The 24,328-nt window shown below is 47.0% G+C and overlaps 1 protein-coding gene across 1 annotated transcript in view; it reads left to right on the top strand.

The window, feature by feature from the left end:
* The window catches only part of MUC6 (mucin 6, oligomeric mucus/gel-forming), a 155,588-nt gene that overhangs the window by 45,197 nt on the left and 86,063 nt on the right, over positions 1 to 24,328 (top strand). Inside the window, exons 15-22 of the mRNA XM_075325390.1 lie at positions 8,191 to 8,355; positions 9,951 to 10,045; positions 12,536 to 12,665; positions 14,995 to 15,244; positions 20,205 to 20,257; positions 20,341 to 20,447; positions 23,212 to 23,363; positions 24,096 to 24,237. Coding sequence (XP_075181505.1) covers positions 8,191 to 8,355; positions 9,951 to 10,045; positions 12,536 to 12,665; positions 14,995 to 15,244; positions 20,205 to 20,257; positions 20,341 to 20,447; positions 23,212 to 23,363; positions 24,096 to 24,237 — 1,094 coding nt within the window. The remainder of the gene's footprint in view (positions 1 to 8,190; positions 8,356 to 9,950; positions 10,046 to 12,535; positions 12,666 to 14,994; positions 15,245 to 20,204; positions 20,258 to 20,340; positions 20,448 to 23,211; positions 23,364 to 24,095; positions 24,238 to 24,328) is intronic.

The following is a 24,328-nucleotide window of genomic DNA, read 5'->3' as shown; positions in this document are numbered from 1 at the left end:
CAATAGTCCTTGTGGGCACATTTCGCTTAAACGTTACCTAACTGTAAACAGGTTAATCATTACATTTCATACAGTCACTTTGAACTAAACTGTACTTTCTCTATAGCGTAATGGGAGCTGACCAAAGTTGCTGCGGGTTGATCTACGCAGTACTATGCTGTCATCTGTCTGAGGTTGTGTCCTCCCACCCGATGTATGTGTCTCAATGTGAATAATAGGTGTGCTAGGTATTGATGCCAGTGCATGGTCTTCTGCTTCAGCTACATTTGGCTCTTCCAGGTTCTGAACAGGTTCTTCTGGGTCTCTTACTTCTCCAGATTGAGGGAATGTAATAACCGGAATAACTACTGCTCCATTGTATTGAGGCCAACTTGCTGGAAAATCTCCAAGTACAGTATGGATCATCTTTTCTTTTGGTTCTTGAACTAGCAAAGGGTTGGGAATTTCTTCAGGGGTTCTTAGTTGTTCAGGACATTTCTTTAGGCGATCTCTAGAAACGACAGCTGTTGTTTTTCCTCCATCTTTGCTGATAAGGCATGTCTTTTCATTGCTAAGCGTCGATGGTAACACAGTATAGGGTTCTTCTTCCCAGTGATTGTCAAGTTTATGACGTCTTCTCTTTCTTTTGAGAACTATATCTCCTGGCATCAAAGGAACAGCAGGTGCTTTTCGATTGTAGGCCTTTTCTTGTTTCTCACGCTGCTGAGTCAGGCTTCGCTCCACACACTCTTGTACTTTCTTGTATTGGGCTTGGCGGTTGGAATCCCAATCAGCACCTTGTAGATGGTCTTCAGGGGTCTCAACTCCCATTTCCAGATCTACTGGCAATCTCCCTGGTCTGGCCCTCATCAGGTATGCCGGTGTGCAGTTCGTGGAACTCACAGGGATGTTGTTATACATGTCCACTAGATCGGGCAGTTTTTCCGGCCACTGACTTCGTTCTTCTAGTGGGAGAGTCTTCAGAAGGTCGAGAATGATATGGTTCATCTTCTCACACATGCCATTGGTCTGAGGATGGTAAGGCGTAGTACGGATCTTCTGGCAGCCGTATAGGTTACAAAACTCCTTAAACACTTCAGCTTCAAAGGCTGGTCCTTGGTCAGTGAGCACTTGATCTGGATAGCCATGTGGTCGACAGAAGTGTGTCTGGAAAGCTTTGGCTGCAGTTTGACCTGTCAAGTCCTTGACTGGTACTACCACCAGGAATCTGGAGTAGTGGTCAACCATAGTGAGAGCGTAGTTGTAGCCTTGTCTGCTGGGTGCCAACTTTACATGGTCCAGGGCCACGATCTCCAGGGGCCGTTTAGTTTGGATTGGCTGGAGTGGTGCTCTCTGGCTGTGCTGGTCTTTTCTTCTAAGATTGCAGGGCCCGCAGTTTCGACACCACTTCTCTAGGGCAGATCTCATGCCCACCCAGTAGAATCTTACTTTAAGTAGGGCCTCCAGTTTCTTCCAACCAAAGTGGCCTGCACCGTTGTGATAGGCTTCTAGCACCATCCTCGTATCCTTCTGTGGTACAATCACTTGCCACACCTTCTCATGCGTCCTCGGGTCAATGATGCTCCTGTAAAGTTTGTCTTGATAGATGAATAATCGACCCCTCTCCTTCCATAGGTACTGTGCCTCAGGTGGGGCTCCTTTGTCAAGGCTGGCGCCCGGCTGGCTGATCAGTTTCTTTACCAAGCCTACCGCTGGATCATTTTCCTGGGTCTCCTTCCAGTTGTAGTGAGGTAGTGGGTTCAGGGTCACCTCTTGGCGGTTGGCACGCGACTGCCGACACTGTTTTGCTCCATGGCGATGGAACGCTGGCAGCTCAATCTCTTCAAGATCATCTACATCTTCACCCTCGTCTGCTAGGTGAGGCATCCTGGACAGAGCATCTGCGTTGCCGTTCTTGCGGCCAGCTCGATACTTGACAGTAAAGTCATAATTCGCCAGTCGGGCTACCCAACGCTGCTCCATGGCACCCAATTTAGCAGTATCCAAGTGGGTCAGGGGGTTGTTGTCCGTGAAGACAGTGAATTTGGTGGCTGCCAGGTAGTGCTTGAACCGCTCTGTGATAGCCCATACCATGGCCAGGAACTCTAGCTTGAATGAGCTATAATTCTCCGGGTTTCTTTCAGTAGGCCTGAGCTTCCTGCTGGCGTAAGCAATCACACGCTCTTTGCCTCCCTGCACCTGTGAAAGCACTGCTCCCAGTCCCACATTACTGGCATCTGTGTACAGTACGAATGGCAGACCGTAGTCAGGGTAGGCTAGGATCTCTTCACCCGTCAAGGCCCCTTTCATTTGTCTGAAGGAGTGTTCTTCTGCTTCTCCCCAGTGAAATGGCGGGCCGGAGATCTTTCCTCTCTTCTTTGGGTGGCCTACCAGGAGCTCTTGCAAAGGCGCTGCCATTTTCGTGTAGCCCTTGATGAACCTTCTGTAGTAGCCTACCAAGCCAAGGAACTGACGTACCTCCCGGACGGTAGTAGGTGTGGGCCATTCCTGGATGACTGTGACCTTCTCTGGGTCCGGTGCTACTCCTTCTGCACTGACCACGTGACCTAGGTACTGGACCTTTGGCTTCAGTAAATGGCACTTGGATGGTTTCAGCTTCATTCCATATCGGGATAGTGCTTCAAAGACTTCAGCCAGGTGTTTCAGGTGGTCCTCGTAGGTCTTGGAGTACACGATGACATCATCCAGGTAGAGCAGGACGGTTTCAAAGTTGAGGTGCCCTAGGCAGCATTCCATAAGCCTCTGGAAGGTCCCGGGGGCATTGCAGAGTCCAAATGGCATGCTGTTGAACTCACAGAGGCCCATTGGGGTGGTGAAGGCCGTCTTCTCCCGATCTTCTTCTGCTACAGATACTTGCCAGTAGCCACTAGTAAGATCTAGGGTAGAAAAGTAGTTAGAGGCTTTCAAGGCAGCGAGGGATTCCTCTATCCTTGGCAAAGGGTAGGCATCCTTGTGTGTTATCTGATTTATCCGTCTGTAATCCACACACATCCTCATCGTGCCATCCTTCTTTCTTACCAGGACCAGGGGAGCCGCCCAGGGGCTACAACTGTCCCTTATGACGCCTGCCTCCTTCATGTCCTTCAGCATGTCCTTTGTGCGCTGGTAATGGGCTGGTGGAATAGGCCTATGTCTTTCCTTAATGGGAGGATGACTGCCTGTGGGTATGTGATGTTGCACCCCTTTGATCCTACCAAAGTCTAGTGGGTTCTTACTAAAGACCTGCTCGTATTCCTGCACGACCCTGTAAACCCCATGTTTCTGGTAGTCGGGTGTAGAGTCAGTCCCCACGTGTAGTTTCTGGCACCAGTCCTCTAACTGCTTTTGGGAGGTCTCATCCTCTGTTGAGTCAGCTTGTGTCAGGGGACCTACAGGTGTTATGGCGTCATCTGAGCATGTAAACAGTTTGGCTATGGTAGCGTACCTTGGTAGTCTGGCTTCCTCCTCCCCACAGTTCAACACTCGTACAGGCACTCGTCCCTTGTGTACATCAACTACCCCCCTGGCTGTCAGAATCGTGGGCCAGTGGTCTGAATGAGTGGGCTCTAGTACAGCCTGGTAGTCTTGTCCTCTGAGACCTACCGCTGCTCTACACCACATCATCATTTCACTCCGTGGGGGTATCACAATGGGGTTAGCATCCATCACCCGTACACTACCAATCTCACCGCCAGTCTGTTTTACCTGTTGCTTCCTCAGAATGATTCGGATCTCCTTTTGCAAGGCTCTTTTCGACCCGCCCTCAGCACCTTCAACAATCTGGTGAAGCAACAACAACACTTCCCCTAGGCAATTTTCTATGACATTAGTGCCTAAAATCATTTGCGGGTTCCTTTCTCTAATATCAGTGTCCACAACAATCAGTCCTTGTCCCTTCATTTCCTGCCTTCCCACCTTTATGGTTACCTCTTTGACCCCGATCTGGTCTATAGGTTGTCCGTTGGCAGCATAGATGGTGAGGGAGGGGTCCGGTGGTCGGAGATCGTCGTCCGACCAAAACCTCCGATAAAGGACATACGGGATCGTGGTGACCTGAGAGCCGGTGTCCAATAACGCCGGGGTAGGGATCCCGTCCAGGACGATGGACAGGACAGGACGTCCACCCACGTACTGATCACAGCAGCGACTTGGGCCTGATCTTCTTAATCCTGAGGACTGGCCCCCGGCCCCAGGTTTGGCTCGTTTAAAGGACAGGCCCTTGCATAGTGTCCTGCCTCCTGGCAACGACGACAGATGGGTTGTCCAGATGAGTCATAGCGATCACTGCTCCTGCCTCGGGTTGGGGGACCTCTTCTCCTCCGCATCCAAGGGACGTCCTCTGGGTTGTCAGCTAGCAGGATCCGATGAGGGACTTTGGTCTCTGAGGGCAACTGTATTGCTTTCAGGATTTGTGCGACGTCCTTAGTGAGCTGTTGCACCTGGGAGGATAGTGTATTTATGGTCTCTGCTGGCGTGTTGAGTCCTTTTGCAGTTACCAGGGCCTGCGAGGAGGATTCCGCTCCTGCAGCCGTGGAACTGGCAGGCCATGCTGGTGCGACGGGGTCTGTGTCCACAGGAGGTTGGAGTGCTTTCACTGCCCTGTCTTTCAGAATGGCAAAGTCCACGTCAGGGTGTTCCAGGGACCACAGCTTCATCTGCTTCCCATCCTCAGGAGAGCGCAGGCCCCGCAAGAATTGTTCCTTCATCATCCGGTTTCCTTCCTGATCACTGACAGGGTCCACCAGCTTGAGAGCCCGCAGTGCAGCCTGCAGCCTGAGGGCATAGGCTCTTATGCTATCTTGGGGCTTCTGCCGGCAGTTATAGAAGTCCGTCCTCAGCTCTCCCTCGGTGCGGTGTTCAAAAGCAGCTGCTAGTTTGGCAAAGATGGTCTCAACAGAGCTCCGGTCATCATTGGTCCAGGACTCAGCTTCCAATTCTGCTGCTTCAGTCAATTGTCCCAGCACCACAGCGGCCCTCTGCTTACCAGTCATCGCGTGCATGTCTAGCAGGGTGTTGATCTTCTTCTTAAACCCGGTCAGCGTGTCTATTTTACCGGCGTATTGGGGCAGCCATTGCGCTCCTGGGACATACAGCAAGGAAACTGGCATTATGGGGGAGATTTCGGCCGGCGCGGCTGCGACCGCGGCACCGGCACCAGGCGCTGCTGCGTCCAGCGCGACGGGGGCTGGCATCGCTTGGGCTGCGTCGCCCTGACCAGGGGCATTACCTCCTGCAGCGTCCATTTTTCTTCAAAAATCTGCGCGCTCCCTTTCCACTTCCTGGGTCAGTACGCTCTCTGAATTGTGGGGGTTCTGGGGCGGCCACACCTCTTCGTGGGCAGTGCTCTTCTCCCTCGCGCGGGCTGCAGCGCGCGCTTTTGAAGATGGCAATATGGCGGCGGTTCAATTTTTGCGGTCGGACCTCTGAGGCACACGGTCACCTGTCTGAACAGGTCTAGTCCTTATCCTGTTCGTGACGCCAGAAGTTGTGAAGCCCCGCTAGTATGTGTCGGTGCAGTACCTTCAGGGACTCCACGTGGATGGAACAGTCTGGTCACAGGTAGGGAACCTTCTTTTAGGATTGTCGTGACGCCACTCTCAGTATTGCGGTCAGCGGGGACCGCCACTGCAGATTAAGGGATGCCTGGGGCTGATGGTGGGTGCAGTCAGTATATTAGCCCCCTGAGAGTGAGGCAAGCCCCAGGCCCCGGTGTATGTGTGTGGGACCACAGGTCGCAGAATGACTCAAACACAGTCCAAGGAGTCTTTCAACGTGTTTACTCACTGTTTGGAGGTCACGGTGAGATGCCCGGGCGACACTGTGATAACCAGGTTGAACCAGGAATTCCAGGAGGCCGTTCTGAGGGTAGCTGTCCACTCGCCTTCCTTGCACTCTTTCTGTTTTAGGAGGATCCTTTGCTTGAAGCGTGGTAGGACCCCTCCAGGGAAGCTGTTACCACCCTGCTCCCCTCTCTCTGGCTCGTCTGCCGGCAGCGTGGCCTTGGTGGGATGGCTTCTGGCCCTGTCCCCTTATGGGCCTGGTGATTGCTGCTTGGCTCAAGCTCTGTGTAGTCGTGGTGAGGGCATGAAGTACCCCCCCCACCTGTAGGTTAAGCAGCTCTGGATGATCTGCTGCCTGTACTGGGGACCTAGTTCCCCTTGTGTGCTCGGATACCGGGATCTCCGTACTCAGCCACCCTTCTCTCTGGATGATTTTCAGGCCGACCCACGGTACTCCTTTCTCCCCCGCTTTCAGCTACTGCACTCCTCAGGACCTGTCTCACACTCTAGAGCTCCTCTGCCCTGCTTCCTCACACTTCAACTTCTTCCTCCAGACTCTCCTCTTCCTCTCTCTCTCTGCCCTGCTTCCTAGCAACCAGCCCCTGAACACACCCCCAGCTGGGAATTGAAAGTTAACCCCTTGTGGCTACCCAAGGGTCCCCTCTGGTAATGTGGGAGGCCTGGTCACTATATGTTTGTGTGTGCACCTCATCCTGGCCTTTGGAAATTACCTGGAAGCATTGCTCCCGCATGGGTGCAATACTCTGTGGTGCCTGACCAGGTCAGGGGCGCCACAAATGATTTTCACCATTTTTGAGGTCGCTTAAGGTCGCTGGCAAGTGTCACATGCTGCGATGTCGTTAATGACGTCGGATGTGTGTCACTAACAATGTGACCCCGACGACAAAACATTAACGATATCGTAGCGTGTAAAGCCCCCTTAAGATATGATACATGATCTCTAGTGGTTACAGAATGGGGATATCCTATATTTGAGGTTATCATTGTGAGGTTTTCCTAAAGGAAAAGATGACTAAAGGGGGTGTTACTTGCAGCAATATCGCTAGCAATATTGCTGGTGAAAGCACCCGCCCCCGTCGTTTGTGCGTCACGGGTAAATCGCCCGTAGCGCACAAAATCATTAGGGGCCGTCACATGTACTTACCTGACTAGCGACGTCGCTGTGTCCGGCGAACCGCCTCCTTTCTAAGGGGGTGGTTCGTTCGGCGTCACAGCGGCGTCACCAAGCGACCACCCAATAGAAGCGGAGGGGCGGAGGTGAGCGGGCCGAACATCCCACCCACCTGCTTCCTTCCGCATTGCCGGCGGCCGCAGGTAAGCTGTAGTTCGTCGTTCACACGTAGCGATGTGTGCTGCCTCGGGAACAATGAACAACCTGCTTCCTCTACAATCAATGATATTTTGAAAAGGAACGACGTGTCAATGATGGACGATAAGGTGAGTATTTTCCATCGTTAACGGTCGGTCCTTGCTGTCACACGCAACGACGTCACTAACGATGCCAGACGTGCGTCACGGAATCCGTGACCCCAGCAATATATCGTTAGATACGTCGCTGCGTGTCACGGGGCCTTAAGGCAGGATTCTCATTTATACAGTGCTCTTCAATAAGAGGTTTCTGCCTAATTTTTTGAAAAATAGAACTCAGTGACCCTACAGATCCATTCAGCATACATCAAAAGACAGAGTCATTTTGGGCTCTGTTCGGCCTTCAGTTTCGGTGGTGTCCTACCTATATTTTTAGATGGACACAAAAGTGTGCTGGAATATGCTTTTGTGAGCACTTAAAAAGCCATACCCTATTAGAACTGAGGCTAGATACTGTCCAAAGTGACTCCGATTGCCACATTACACTGGATGGCATCATCAGGGGTCTCTTGGGATATAGCACCTTATGGAATAAAACTAGGCCTAATACAGGCAAACCCTTCAGACCTTCAGCTTTTGGGTTACTTGCTACTTAGTGAGAATTTCCCTTTGACTTACATTGCGCCTACTACTCATAATGCATATGTGAGTAGCGGACAGTACTCGCTAACAGCATAGCGAGTACGAATAGTTAACTACTCGCTCAACACTACTCGTGAGCCCTTGTCCAGCCACACCTCCTCCTCTGATTAGCAGTTCACTCTCTATATACAATGTACATCAGCTCTGCTACATGCTACAGCTAAGATCTCTAATTGTGTCACATCTGTTGCTCCTAGTAATATAAGTGATATATCGTTGGATTCAGGGTCTCTTTTCCTACATTATTCTGCTCTCGGATGAGGTGGCAAAAACCTGGTGACAAATTCCCTTTAAGTATTGCCTCACTTTAAACTAGTATAGAATGAGGATATGCAGCAAAAGATTAATGATTTGTTTTGCAGTATAATTAAAACTATATCGCCATTTTTTTTTTATACAGGACTATGTGGCAACTTTAACGGTGAAACTAAGGATGACTTCCTTTCCAGTTCTGGGATTGTTGAGGGAACAGTGACTGTATTTGTAGACTCCTGGAGAGCAGCAGCAAACTGTAAACCTGCCCAGAATATAGATGTTAACCCTTGCTCAATGAGTATATCTAATGGTAAGTGCCATATGGAACTGAATCCCAATATATCTGATATCCCTTAGAACGTTCTTATCTACTAATAGCCAACAAGACATACAGTTTAGAGACAAATATCATGGAAAACACAAGGGATGTATTGGTAAACTGTGTATTTCTCAAATTTTACAAGAGGGAAATTTAATTTTACAAGGATCTGACGTGGAGATCTAAACTTTTTAGATTGATGACTTTAGCAGATGCCATCAATTTTATAATGGTGGAGTTCAGTGGATTCAAGCTAGGATATTCATTGGAGAAGTATGGCGAATGCAAGTACAAGCCAGTATAGACACTGATTGGCGGAGGTGCATGGGTCAGCCCTCTACCTATTTGATATTATAAAATGATTTATACAATTGGCTCATCTTAAAGATAGGCAACCAGTTTAAAAAATTTCCTTAACTCTTTTAAGAAGGTTTGTAGGCCTGGAAATGTGTATTTAGGACAGTCAAACGCAACAGTGATGTGATCAGTAAAGAAAGTGATTGCAATGAACCTGTAACATTAGTTACTACCTTACGGGGTCGCATGGATGGAAGGGTAGTCAGAAAAGCCAGGGTCTGGTAACAGGAGGTCACTTATAATCATAAGGGGTAAACAGAGGCGTAGTCAGGTCACAAGCCGAAGGTCAAAATACCAGGAGAGACGTAATAGATAAAGAGGCAATCAGGGACGTGGTCACATAATGGTCTAGGGTCAAAGACAGGAAAAAAGACAGAAATAGGGAGCGGGCAGAGAGTCAGGGGTCAGAATACCAAGATCAGCATACAAGCAACAGCAACGCAGCAGAGCCAGAGAATACAACTGGCAGAGATCTGGGGGAGCATGCTCAGTAAAGAGGCCTGAGCAATTACCCAGGAGATGGAACAGCTGAGTAACCAGCGCCTCCCAGAACTAACCTGGACTCCAGTATAGAAACAAAGCTGCTAGTTCATATCAAGGACGGCGCCGCAGAGCAACTCCAAAGGCAAGATGCTCTGCACAAAGGAATAGACACACTGACAAATCTATAAGCGCCGCAGAGCTTCTCCAAGTCTGTGAGATGCTCTACACAAAGAATCATGACAGAACCAATGTGTTCTTCTTGCCGCTCAACCAACAGCTCCATTGTGTAGTGCAAAGTTTATTTGTAGAAGTCTAAAAGAAAGTAATGATGCGGTGGCACTCACCAATGATGATTAGTCTTTATTTCTTCACATAGTAAGAACAAGCGGGAGGGTGGGTGCGGCACAAGTACAAATGATGGCAGGACCTGTAGATGCGCAGCTTCTCGTGAAACGGCCCTGGTCCTACCTGCATCACACAACCCATCCACTTGTTCTTAATATGTAAAGAAATAAAGACTGATCATCATTGGTGAGTGCCACCACTTCATTACTTTCTCTTGGACTTTTGGATTTTCTGCCTACATGCTGTTGTTGAGCAACACCGGAGTCAGTCTTGCTTCCCTGTGAGTTCACCGTCCTGCTATGTCGGCTCAGTGATTGTGCAGCAGTGCCGTAGTTTAACCCTATACAAGTTTTAGCATTTAGCGAGTGCTCAAATGTAACTTATATATTCTTCTTACACAGAAATTTTCGCACAAGCACACTGTTCTGTTCTGGTCAATCCGGAAAGCCCATTTCAAACATGCCATTCTTTGGTGGATCCAGAACCCTACTACAAGGTAAAGTGGCTCATTGACCTAAATCCAATATACTCTTCTTATTTTAATATAATTGTCATTGACAAGATTTTTATTGAACTCTAATATAATATCACAAATATAAAATTAATTTACAAAAAATATTCCACAATGTAATGTAATTGGTCATAGTACACAATACCAACATAATTTCTGACAAATATTGAAGGAGTTTTCCAACCACACAAATGTTTGCATTGCTTTCCAAATGTAAATTAAGTTACTAGTGTACTCTAAAGGGGGCTTTACACGCTACGACATCGCGACATGCGAACTCATTGGGGTCACGGATTTTGTGATGCACATCCGGCCGCATTAGCGATGCCGATGCGTGTGACACCTATGAGCGATTTTGCATCGTTGCAAAAACATGCAAAATCGCTCATCGGTGACATGGGGGTCCATTCTCAAAAATCGATACTGCAGCAGTAACAAAGTTGTTCCTCGTTCCTGCGGCAGCACACATCGCTCCGTGTGACACCGCAGGAACGAGGCAGCTCTCCTTACCTGCCTCCCGGACGCTATGCGGAAGGAAGGAGGTGGGCGGAATGTTACGTCCTGCTCATCTCCGCCCCTCCGCTTCTATTGGGTGGCGGTTCAGTGACGCAGCTGTGACGTCGCTGTGACGCTGAACGAACCGCCCCCTTAGAAAGGAGGCGGTTCGCCGGTCACAGCGACGTTGCCGGGCAGATAAGTAGTGTGACGGGTCTGGGCGATATTGTGCGGCACGGGCAGCGATTTGCCCGTGTCGCACAACAGATGGGGGCGGGTACCCACGCTAGCGATATCGGTACCGATATCGCAGCGTGTAAAGCGGCCTTAATTGTAAAATCTTTAAGGATACCTTGATTGGTCTTGGAAGCTTACACTGTCATTTCTTCATAGGCCGGGAGCTCGGTTCCTTTTCTAAGCCAGCCCCCTTCTTTTTCTCTGCATGGCCTTTGACAATGGAAGATGAGGGTGAAACCACCTGCACTGCTGTGTAAAGAATGAGATCAAAAGTGTCCCAGAATGTGATTTATTGAATGCGTTTCAAAGTTAAAATCCTTCATCAGGGCACAATTCATTGTGATAGTCCTGATGAAGGAGTTTAACTGCGAAACACGTTGAATAAATCACATTCTGAGACACGTTTCATCTCATTCTTTACACGGCAGTGCAGGCATTCTCACACTCATCTTCTATTGTTAGCTGTCTATGCCTGGGTCTGCAGCAGATAGGTCTCACATTTTTACAGTGTTTGTGTCTCACACAACCCTACCAGGTGAGGAAATCCCTGTATCTATTATCATCATCTCACAGATAAGACCCTATTTGCACTATTGTCTCTCCTGATTCCTTTGATAGAGGGTAGTTGGTTTATGTAATGAACTGAGCCAGACAACTTGCCCCCTTCATGCATTTTATCAACACATAAAGATGGAAATCTTTGTTTTTGTGTCATGAGCGAATACAGAAATTGAATTCTGGGACCATAAACAGATAAGAGTATTTAACCAAAATTCAGCAACCAGCAAAGTAATGATACATCGCTGGAATCAGGGTCTCTGTCCATACATCATGCTACGCTCAGATGGGTAGAACGCTGGTGGATATGGATCCTCTGCACCCCGGGCCAGGCTTTCCCTGGTGGGGCATAACTAAGAACTAAGCGAATACCAGCTTTTTGCTAGAGCCTCTGATGGTGAGGATATGCTGGGCCAAAGGTAAGCACCAGGTACCACTCACAGGGCAGTCCCCAGACTGAAACAGCTGACCAATGGGCCAAGGCAGGTATACAGGGTACAGAGGGTACAGGCAGAGACAGAGTTAGGCAGCCTGAGATCAAGGCAGGCAGCACAGGTTCATTATTCACAGCAGATGTCAGGAGCGGAGAGGTCAGGATAAATGAGAAGGCAAGCCGGGACAAACAAAAGAGACAACACTAGATGCAAGAAATTGACAGAAAACTGAACAAGAACCAAGAGATCAGGTGAGGAGTGGTGGGTAAAGCTGCCTAATGAAGTCCCTACTTTTTGGGGATTGACCAGGTAACCTAAACTTTGCCGGACACAGTGGGGTGAAATTCCTGCAGAGTCTGGCCACGCCTCCCTATAGCCAGGTGGGGACTCACCAGCAACAGGAGGATGCAGCAGAGTTGGAAATGTTACAGTATTCAGCTCAAGGAGAAAAACCAAGCCTGGGATGAGCAGAGCAGTGATGGCAGTGAGTAGGGCGGTGATTACCACCAATGCAAGTCACCGGCATGACAATGGGGTAGAAAAAAAATTGCTGACAGATTCCCTTTAAAAGAATAGGGCATTATATTCTAACCATGAGACCCTAACATCCCCCAACACTATCTGATCGATAAAAGTTCTTCTATTCCCATACAGTTTAGATGGTCAACCATTCCCAATATTGGAGGGTTCAATCGGTGTTGAATTTTCAATTGTAGCATTTAAAGCTTATTATCTGATATTCTCTTTTTAGAGATGTGTCTATGAAGCTTGCAACTACCAAGAAACTGTTAACTTCATCTGCTCTGCTCTGGGAACGTACGCCCGGGCCTGTGCTGCCAAAGGAATCCTCTTAAAGGATTGGAGGACCTTCACCAACTGCAGTAAGTACATAAAATATGTATTGCAGTAAGGTAGTCAAGATAGAGTTTGTAAATACAAGGAATTTTATCATTTCATCATGTTCACCGACCACCAATACGAAACAGCAGAACACATGCGGCGCTTACAAGCTCTTTTCTATTGAGCGTGTAGGCACTGCTATGAAGTTGGATAGGAACACTGGATGACACAGTGCTTACAATCTAAAAAGCAGAGCATACAAGCTCTTTTTTTATTGAGCTTTTAAGCACTGCTATGAAGCTGGACAGAATCGCTGGAGGGCATAGCGCTTAGAAACTAAAAAGCAGCGCATATGAGTTCTCTCCTCTTGAGCTTGTAAGCACTGCTATGAAGCTGGATAGGATCACTGGAGAGCACAGTGCTTAGAAACTAAAAAGCACCACATCTTAGCTTTTTTTTATAAAGCTTGTAAGCACTGCTATAAGCTGTGCAGGACCACTAGAGGAAAAAAGTTTTTACAAGCAAGACAGCAGCGCATATGAGCTGTTTTCTTTTGAGCTTGTAAGCACTGCTATGAAGCTGGAGAGGATCACTGGAGAGCACAGTGCTTACAAGCTAGACAACAGTGCATATGAGCTATTTTCTACTGAGATTGTAATCACTGCTATGAAGCTGGAGATGATTGCTGGAGGGCATAGTGCTTATGTGGCGCCCTGGACAAGCCAGGGGCCACAGAGAACATCACCAACACACCCCACACTCCCGGTCAGGCGCACCAAAGTCAGACAAAAACCCTTGTTGCCTCCCTCCAGGGGCTGATGTCCACACCAGGGGGTGGGCCAGGCGGTTGGTCCCGCCCACCGAGGAGTTCACAGTCCTGGAGGCGGGAAAAGCAGGCAGATGAGTTGAGGAGTGGAGAGAGATCAGTTTGAGAGTGGGAAGTGAGAGCAAGGAAAGTGGTAGTAGAGCAGACTGAAGTTGGTCCGGGTGTGTGGCCCGGACGGATCAGCAAGGTTAGCAGACGGTGGTGACCGTCTGCAGGAGTGGCCTATTGGAGCTAACCGTAAGGACCGTGGACGGGCGGTGGCCCGGCGGTACCGGACCGGTACGCAAAGAGAAGCCAGCACCATCCGGCAGGGGCTTACGGACCCCGGCAAGGCTAGGAGTCGCCGTGAATTTGCCAAATCCGTTAGCGAAGGGAACCTCCTGGGTTTCCCAGCAGCCAAGTCCCGACAGAAGGCAACAGTCCAACCGAGAGAGGGAAACACAGTCACCGTCAAGGCTAAAGTTCCCAGGGCCAGAGCCGGCGGGCAAAAGGGGCTCCTTCAGCAACCTTCAAGCTGGGGAGCAGGTTACCAGTGGGAACCCATTGGAACCGTTACCCTACATAGGTGCAGGGAAAGGCAATCACCATCAACCTGCCGGGAGGAACAACACCGCAGCCGTCTGTGGGACCCGTCCATCCAGCCGAGTGTTTTACCGAGAACTGTGTCCTCATCATTGGCTGAGTGAGTACCACCGTGCCGTGCGGCACAGCGCTGCCCCCGCGACCCTGCACCTCACCAGGCCCCGTAACCTGCCTGCCATCCATCCCTACCCCCTCACCGGGCCCCGGGACAACCAACCCCCTACCCACGGAGGGGAGAACTAACATCCAGGCTGCTCCCTGTCATCGCTCCCGGGATCCCCATCCAGAGCAGCGGTGGTGTCACCAAACTCACCACAACCGTGGGTGGCGTCACGGACAATAACCAAATCCCCACCATCCAATCCCCACCCTTTTCACTCACGGGCGAGGAGCGCCGCTCGAGTCCCCGGGATCCGGCCCACCGCTCGAGCCACCACCGAGCAGCGGCAGCCACAGCAGCAGCTGCCGGACCCGAGCAGTGGGAGAGCGCAGCGTCCCCTCCTCCGCCCGCAACACTTACAAGCTAAAAAGCAGTGCATACAAGCTTTTTTTATTGAGCTTGTAAACACTGCTGTGAAGCTGGACAGGATCGCTGGAGGGCACAGTGCTTACAAGCTAGACAGCAGCACATACAAGCTCTTTTCTATTGAGCTTGTAAGCACTGCTATGAAGCTGGATAGAATCACTAGAGGGCACAGCGGTTTCAAGCTAGACAGCAGCTGTTATATAAGCTCTTTTCTATTGTAAGCACCACTATGAACTTGGATGGCACAGCGCTTACAAGCTAGACAGCAGGGGTCGATCTCCTAAGAAACGAGTCGAAAGCAAAAGAAAAGTTTCATTATCTCAAGAATTTCTGCAAATTTTAATAAGCATTAAATTAGAAAACTGCATCTTTTTACAAGATGAAGATGGAAATAACATTTTAATATCTAAGCTTCATTTCTTATCTGTTTCTCTAGCTATGGACTGCAGTGGTAACCAGACTTTCAGTTATAACACTTCCCCCTGCGGTCAGACCTGTCTGTCACTCTCTAACATGCAGCTGGAATGCTACGCCATCGACATCCCGACCGACGGATGCAACTGTCCTGTGGGACTCTACCTGGATAACAAACAGCAGTGTGTCCTCAAATCACAGTGTCCCTGCTACTTGGACGCAAACACCATCATCATGCCTAACCAACAAACAGTCTTCAATGGTCTCACATGGTAAGGGGGGACGGGAATGGAAAAGATTGAATGTCGAGGGGTAAACGTGATTTATTTTCAGTCGTAATATTGAAATCAATCGAGAACTGCTGCGAAATGTAACATGAACAGCATTTAAGACATAGTAAAAAAATTATAATTATTTTTGTAGTCTGCTTTTCCATATGGGGAAATATGAGGTGTCACATGTTTGGTATTAATAACCTCAATTCTCATATTTGTCTCGGGGTCAGTGAGGCTCTTGCTTCATGCAGAGCTCTAGCATTATCTTCTCATTCTTGTCAGCCTCAGAAATGTATGGAATTTTCTCTAATTACTTGATGTAATTAAAAAAAAAATTCAGTCAATCATTTTCTAATTATTATAAGCCTTAATAAAGCATAAAGATAAGTAAAACCAAACATTAGAGATTGTACATACATCAGCATAAAAAAAAATATCGCATCAGGGTATTGTAAAGGTAATCCCCCTTACAGAACATACTAATTAGAAATTAATTTTATTAAATATTAGTTAAAATGAGACAACATGTACTTAAAGATAAAAAAAATCAAAAAGAAAACAAAGCAAAAGTTATAAAAAAAAATAAATAAAAATATATATACATACTAGCTGTAGTACCCAGCGTTGCCCAGGATAGTAACTAAGTCTTGCTCCCACTTTTCCACTCTCCCTCTCTCCTTCTCTCCCTTTCTTCCTCTTTCCCACTCTCCCTCTCTCCTCTCCCATCCTCCCTCTCTCTCTCCCTCTCTCCTTCTCTCCCATTCTCCCTCTCTCTCCCACGCTCCTTCTCTCCCATTCTCCCTCTCTCTCTCCCTCTCTCCTTCTCTCCCATTCTCCCTCTCTCTCTCCCACTCTCCTTCTCTCCCATTCTCCCTCTCTCTCTCCCACTCTCCCTCTCTCCTTCTCTCCCATTCTCCCTCTCTCTCTCCCACTCTCCTTCTCTCCCATTCTCCCTCTCTCTCTCCCACTCTCCCTCTCTCCTTCTCTCCCATTCTCTCTCTCTCTCCCACTATCCCTCTCTCCTTCTCTACCAGTCTCCCTCTCTCCTCCCTCTCCTCCACTCTCCCTCTTTCCCTTTCTCCCATCTCTCCATTTCTTCCTCTTTCCCACTCTCCCTCTCTCCTTCTCTGCCACTCTCCCTCTCTCTCTCCCTCTCCTCCACTCTCCCTCTCCCCTTCTCTGCCACTCTCCCTCTCTCTCTCCCTCTCCTCCACTCTCCCTCTCTCCTTCTCTGCCACTCTCCCTCTCTCTCTCCCTCTCCTCCACTCTCCCTCTCTCCTTCTCTGCCACTCTCCCTCTCTCTCTCCCTCTCCTCCACTCTCCCTCTCCCCTTCTCTGCCACTCTCCCTCTCTCTCTCCCTCTCCTCCACTCTCCCTCTCTCCTTCTCTGCCACTCTCCCTCTCTCTCTCCCTCTCCTCCACTCTCCCTCTCTCCTTCTCTGCCACTCTCCCTCTCTCTCTCCCTCTCCTCCACTCTCCCTCTCTCCTTCTCTGCCCCTCTCCCTCTCTCTCTCCCTCTCCTCCACTCTCCATCTTTCTCTTTCTCCCATCTCTCCCTTTCTTCCTCTGTCCCACTCTCCTTATCTCCTTCTCTCCCATTCTCCCTCTCTCTCTCCCACTATCCCTCTCTCCCACCCTCCATATCTCTCCTTTTCTCTCTCTCTCCCACTATCCCACTCTCCCTCTCTCTCTCTACCACTCTCCCGCTCACCACCAAAATCATACTAATTAACACTTAAATTGTCTTATACTAAGAATGTCCTTTGTTGCGTATAGCAACCAATTAGAGCTTCTATTAACGATGTGTAGCAAAATAAAAGCAGAGCTGTGATTGGTTGCTATAGGCCACCTGATAAATATCCATGGTATCTGTGAAAATAGCCAATATATTACCACACAAATCCAAACAGTAAGTAAGCGTTTGGGTTTTTTTTGCAAATAACTTTAAAGCACAGTTGTCATGATCCAGGACCGGTATTCTCCGCTCCAGAGTTTCACAGACCCGGCCTGGTCATATCTGGTCTCTGAACCTGCATTCCATGCTGGTTATAGTTTTGCTCTGCAGCCTGTGACTTGCTCTGGTGAGATTCCCTGTTTGATCTGACTCCTTGTTACTGTGCCCTGACCTGTACCCTCCCCTGTTAGTCTCTGTTGTTTGTGTTCTGTTGCGGGCGGAGAGGGGGGTTCTTGGGAATGCCGCTCGCCTGGGGGGTTCGCTGGCGCTCGGGTCCGGTGCTTCTGCTCCTCAGTGGCTCGAGCACGGGGCCGGACCCGGGGGCTTGAGCAGTGCCTCCTCGCCCACGAGTGAAAAGGGGAGGTTTGGTGGTGGGATGTCGGTTGTGACGCCACCCACGGGGTTGTGGTGATGGTGGGCACCACCGCTGCTGATGACGGGGGTTCCCGGGAGCGATGGCGGGGAGCAGCTGAGGTGTTGGCCCCTCCGTGGGTAGGGGCTGTTGGTCCCGGGGCCCCGGTTGGGAGAGTTGGATGTTGGTGGGTAGGGGTTAGGTGCAGGTGCCGATGCGGGGAGGCAGCGCGGATGCGGAGTGTCAGCGTTACGGTGCAAAAGCTGTGTCGGATGGTACTGGTGTACTCACTCAGGTAGTCAATAACAGAGTCTCTGGTAAACCAAACGGCTGGATGGACGGGGCCCACAGTCGGCTGCGGTATCTTCACTCTCCCCGGACGGGTTGGTGGTGGCTGTGTTTCCCTGCACCTGTATGTAAGTGTTTGACCCCTATGGATTCCCACGGGTGGTCCGCTCCCCGGTTTGTACGTGTCGGGAAAGCCCATTTTGCCCGCAGGCGCTGGCCCTTGGATCTCTGGCCGTTGGCGGTGGCTCTTATCCAGACGGGTTGGCCTGTTGCCTTCTGACGGGACTTGGGTGGGAATGAACCCCTGAGGTCCAGACCGCAATCAGAGAATTTGACCGTTACGGCAGCTTCCGAGCCTAGTCGGGGTCTGAGTACCCTGCCTTGGTGTTTAGCTTCAATCCGCTCCCCGGTTCGGTACCGGCGGGCCACCGCCCAACCCCGGTCCTACGGTTCTGCAGACTTCCACTAACACCTGCAGACGGCCACCACCGTCTGCTGACCTTGCTGATTGTGCCTGGGCTCCGACCCAGACACACACAGACTTTCCTCCTCTCACTTCCACACTCTACTCCAATCTACTACAATCTGCCTGTCTTTTCCCGCCTCCAGGCCTGTGAACTCCTCGGTGGGTGGGGCCAACCGCCTGGCTCCGCCCCACCTGGTGTGGACATCAGACCCTGGAGGAGGCAACAAGGGTTTCTGTTTGACGGGTGTTCCTAACCAGGGGAGGGGGTGTGTGTGTAGGTGTTATTCTGTGACCCCTGGGGTCCAGGGCATCACAGTTCCCCTCTGTATACCTGATCTCCTGGCTTCCAACTCAGTTCTCTTGTCTGACTTGATTTTTATCCTTCCTTTGCTGTCACTTGACTCTCCTGGCTAGACCCTGACTGTTTAACTACTCTATTGCCCCCTGATGGTTCGCCTGTTTACTGCCTGCTGAAGTTTCTTGATGTACTTCAGTGACTATGTAAGGGGAATACATGAAATAGCAGAAACTGCTGTGTGAATACTGACTTGAAAAATCCAATAGCTATATGTAAGAGTGAAAATGTGAAAAATGGAATCTGCATTACTGCCATGAACATATGAATCAAGAGAAATTTAGCTACTGAATTGATCAATGCAATAGAGCCCCAACACTACGCCAAAGTATTTCTCTACGTTGGGGTCCCTAGCTTGTGTGTGTCCTCTCATGCAGTTAAAAAACTTACCGTGTATGGGAAGCTGAGACCCAGGCTTCATATGTTCATGGCAGTAATGCAGATTCCATTTTTCACATTTTCACTCTTACATATAGCTATTGGATTTTTCAAGTCAGTATTCACACAGCAGTTTCTGCTATTACATGTATTCCCCTTGCATAGTCACTGGTGTGCATACCTTATCTCCCCATAGTGATGTTTTTTAGGTTTTTGCACCCAGTTCAGACTTAGAATGGAGTTCCAAACGTTATTCCTTATTGTTAGTAGTTTTTCGTTTGTGAACCCTCCCCATACACACCTATTGCCAATCCATACAATACGCATAAATAGCCTGGGTCTCAGCTTCCCATACACGGTAAGTTTTTTAACTGCATGAGAGGACACACACAAGCTAGGGACCCCAACGTAGAGAAATACTTTGGCGTAGTGTTGGGGCTCTATTGCATTGATCAATTCAGTAGCTAAATTTCTCTTGATTCATATGTTCATGGCAGTAATGCAGATTCCATTTTTCATACCTTCATTCTTACATATAGCTATTAGATTTTTCAAGTCAGTATTCACACAGCAGTTTCTGCTATTTCATGTATTCCCCTTGCATAGTCACTGGTGTGCATACCTTATCTCCCCATAGTGATGTTTTTTAGGTTTTTGCACCCAGTTCAGATTTAGAATGGTGTTCCAAACGTTATTCCTTATTTCTTGATGTACTTCAGCTGCCTTTCTGTGACAGTGTGACTTAGTCTCTCCTTCACTACTCTGTTGCCACCTAGTGGGGAATATGCTGTACTACGTCTCACTTGCCCTTTGTACAGCATGACAACAGGGTTAAAAATTCCCCTCAAAACATAGTCTATGACGTTCCGTGAATCAAATGAGGCAAAATGCAATGGTGCGGATTCATTTAGCAGACATACACACATATACACATATATACACTGCTGCTTCAGGCCCCAGCAGGATACAATTAGAGGGTTATTCCCATCTCCATGATCCTATCCCAATATGTAGTAGGTGTAATAATAATAATATATTAGCAAATCCCTCCAATTAGAAATGTAGTATCGTTTTCCTGATATAACCATGTCTCTTACCTCATGTGCAGGGCATTGCAGCTTAGGCATCCATACATTTTGAATACAAAATTCTACTTTTTTGCAGTTATTGCGTCAGTGGAAGACTCAACTGCATAGGAAAACCAATTGAGTTTGAAGGTACTGTATGCTTTTCTATTAGTATTTTTTATTAGTGCTTTTAGGTTTGGTCTCACCATAATTTTATTTTTTTTAAATTTTAGAAACTTGTGAAGCTCCTAAAGTAATGAAAACCTGTGGGTCCCTGTCTGATAAATACGGAGCAGCTTGTGCCCCAACATGTCAACTTCTGGCTACCGGGATCCGCTGTGTATGTGTCCTGTCAATTCTGTGTTGTGTATATGCACCTAACATTCTTAAGACAAAACAAACCAATTGTCACAATGTTACTTTGGGATAGTGAGGGACAGGGGGCTCCTATACTGTCCCTCACGCTAGGCTATTCCTCATCTCCAGATTACTCCTAATGGTGGAGACACTGGAGTCCCGTGCCTTTCTATACTTCTGAGAAATACTGTATTACTGCAATACCATCCAGCCCCCTCCTTCCCTGGGGGGGAGGGTGGTATTACAGTAATACAGACACAATAAACAGATAAGGACAGACAAAGGAAAACCAAAACTCTGACACATGGCAAACACAGGAAAAGACGTGAGAGACTCAGGAGAAAAACAAGAGCAGGAGGGTAGCAACAAAAAGGCAACAGGTATCACACCAGATAGTCTGGACCACCACACCTCCTCAGCCCAACAAAGATAAGCTATAGCTGGCATAGGTGAAAGGATCCAGCCAGCATATATAGGAGGAGAGCAGATGTGATTGGCTCCCCCACAACATGTGATCAAAGATGACTCACAAGCAGACTAGCAGAGATAATTCTTGCTAGCCTGCCTATGAACTACCAATCTGTTGGTCGATGCCCGAATCAGCCTGTGCTGATTACAGACCTCAAAGAAGTTATCGAGCAGAGTGTCAGAATCAGTACCTGACGGGGAAGTTTTCTAAAATCTCTGTGTGACACCGGTATTCTGAAAATCTTCTACAATATTGACGCTGCGTGACATTGAGTCACACTGCAGACTATTCTGTTTATAATTCACAAAGGGAAAAATATGGCTTGTACAGGGTTAGGAAAGAAAACCTTTTTTTTCTGGAAATGATATCTCTCTTATTTCCAAACAACTTTTAAATGGGAATTTTAAGTGGATGCAGCATACAAAGATCCATGTTGCATTATATAATTTACAGTGTTTATGGATGATATAAGGAATCATTGGAGTTTGTGTCAATCATGTTTTTCATAGATAGATAGATAGATAGATAGATAGAGGGATAGATAGATAGATAGAGGGATAGATAGAGGGATAGATAGATAGATAGATAGATAGATAGAGGGATAGATAGATAGATAGATAGATAGATAGATAGATAGATAGATAGATAGATAGATAGATAGAGGGATAGATAGATAGATAGATAGATAGATAGATAGATAGATAGATAGATAGATAGATAGATAGATAGATAGATAGATAGATAGATATAGATAGATAGAGGGATAGATAGATAGATAGATAGATAGAGGGATAGATAGATAGATAGATAGATAGATAGATAGATAGATAGATAGATAGATAGATAGATAGATAGATAGATAGAAAGATAGATAGATAGATAAATAGATAGAGGGATAGATGGATAGATAGATAGATAGATAGATAGATATAGATAGATAGAGGGATAGATAGATAGATAGATAGAGGGATAGATAGATAGATAGAGGGATAGATAGATAGATAGAGGGATAGATAGAGGGATAGATAGATAGATAGATAGATAGATAGATAGATAGATAGATAGATAGATAGATAGAGGGATAGATAGATAGATAGAGGGATAGATAGATAGATAGATAGATAGATAGATAGATAGATAGATAGATAGATAAATAGATAGAGGGATAGATAGATAGATGGATAGATAGATAGATATAGATAGATAGAGGGATAGATAGATAGATAGATAGAGGGATAGATAGATAGAGGGATAGATAGATAGATAGATAATAGATAGATAAATAGATAGATAGAGGGATAGATAGATAGATAGATAGATAGATAAATAGATAGAGGGATAGATAGATAGATAGATGGATAGATAGATAGATATAGATAGATAGAGGGATAGATAGATAGATAGATAGATAGAGGGATAGATAGATAGAGGGATAGATAGATAGATAGATAGATAATAGATAGATAAATAGATAGATAGAGGGATAGATAGATAGATAGATAGAGAGATAGATAGATAGATAGATAGATAAATAGATAGAGGGATAGATAGATAGATGGATAGATAGAGGGATGAATAGATAGATAGATTAATAGATAGATGGATAGATAGAGGGATAGATAGATAATAGATAGATAGATAGATAATATATATATATATAGATAGATAGATAGATAGATAGATAGAGGGATAGATAATATATAGATAAATGGATAGATAGATAGATAGATAGATAGATAGATAGAGGGATAGATAGATAGATAGATAGTATATAGATAGATAGAGGGATAGATAGATAGATAGATAAATGGATAGATAGATAGATAGATGATAGATAGATAGATAGATAATAGATAGATAGAGGGATAGATAGATAGATAGATAGATAAATGGATAGATAGATAGATAGATGATAGATAGATAGATAGATAGATAATAGATAGATAGATAGAGGGATAGATAGATAGATAGATAGATAAATGGATAGATAGATAGATAGATGATAGATAGATAGATAGATAATAGATAGATAGATAGAGGGATAGATAGAGGGATGGAGGGATAGATAGATAGATAGATAGATAGATAGATAATAGATAGATAGATAGAGGGATAGATAGATAGATAGATAAATGGATAGATAGATAGATAGATGATAGATAGATAGATAGATAATAGATAGATAGATAGAGGGATAGATAGAGGGATGGAGGGATAGATAGATAGATAGATAGATAATAGATAGATAGATTTTCTAATTCTTTGCTTGCATTTATAGATCCCTACCAAGTGTGAGGCTGGTTGTGTTTGCCCAGCTGGTACTTATGAGGATCTTGATGGCAGCTGTGTGGCAGAGAGCGACTGCTCCTGTGAATATGGTGGCATCATTTACAGAAGTGGAGAATTCATGTATGGAGAATGTCAGAGCTGGTAAGAAAGACCATAACGACCATTATTTGGATAAAATTAATCATCAATAATAATAATTAATCATCAAATTAATCAGGTCAATAAAATGTTTTCCTGTGCAGCTCGGTGGCTCAGTGGTTAGCACTGTATGGTGACTCAGTGTTTAGCACTGTATGGTGGCTCAGTGGTTAGCACTGTACGATGGCTCAGTGGTTAGCACTGTATGGTCGCTCAGTGGTTGGCACTGTATGGTGGCTCAGTGGTTAGCACTATATGGTGGCTCAGTGGTTAGCACTGTATGTTGGCTCAGTGGTTGGCACTGTGCGGTGGTTCAGTGATTAGCACTGTACGATGGCTCAGTGGTTAACACTGTATGGCAGCTCAGTGGTTGGCACTGTATGGTGGCTCAGTGGTTAGCACTGTATGGTGGCTCAGTGGCTAGCACTGTTACTTTGCAGTTCTAGGGTCCTGGGTTCACATCTGACCAAGGACGACATCTGCAAGGAGTTGTTTCGTGGGTTTGCTCCGGGTTTTCTGCTTTCCTCCCACAGTCCATAGACATAGTGATAGGGAATGTAGATTGTGAGTCCCAATGGGGACAGGGATCACAATGTCTCTGAAGCACTGACAAAATGAATGGTGCTATACAAGCGAGTACAATAATAATAATAAATGAAGGTCATTCATTGCAATAAGTCGTTGAGCAGATCTATGTTCCAGCATAATATTTAACAATTTACTTTCTTTCTCCAGCGCCTGCAGCGGAGGTCACTGGCAATGTGAGGAGACTCCGAACTGTGCATCTACCTGTATGATGTATGGGGAGAGCCACATCAAAACATTTGATGGACAGCAATACTTATTTGACGGAAACTGTGAATACACCTTGGCCACCGTAAGATCTATATACAGTTCATACGCCTAGCTAATAAATTCTGCAACACCATGCACAATGCCTACTATGGCAATGACTATGCAGGATTCCA

This window comes from Anomaloglossus baeobatrachus, chromosome 10, assembly GCF_048569485.1.
Source record: "Anomaloglossus baeobatrachus isolate aAnoBae1 chromosome 10, aAnoBae1.hap1, whole genome shotgun sequence".
In the NCBI taxonomy this organism is placed as follows: domain Eukaryota; kingdom Metazoa; phylum Chordata; class Amphibia; order Anura; family Aromobatidae; genus Anomaloglossus; species Anomaloglossus baeobatrachus.
The sequence above is the reverse complement of the archived record's forward strand: the minus strand, read 5'-3'. Positions and strand labels throughout refer to the sequence as shown.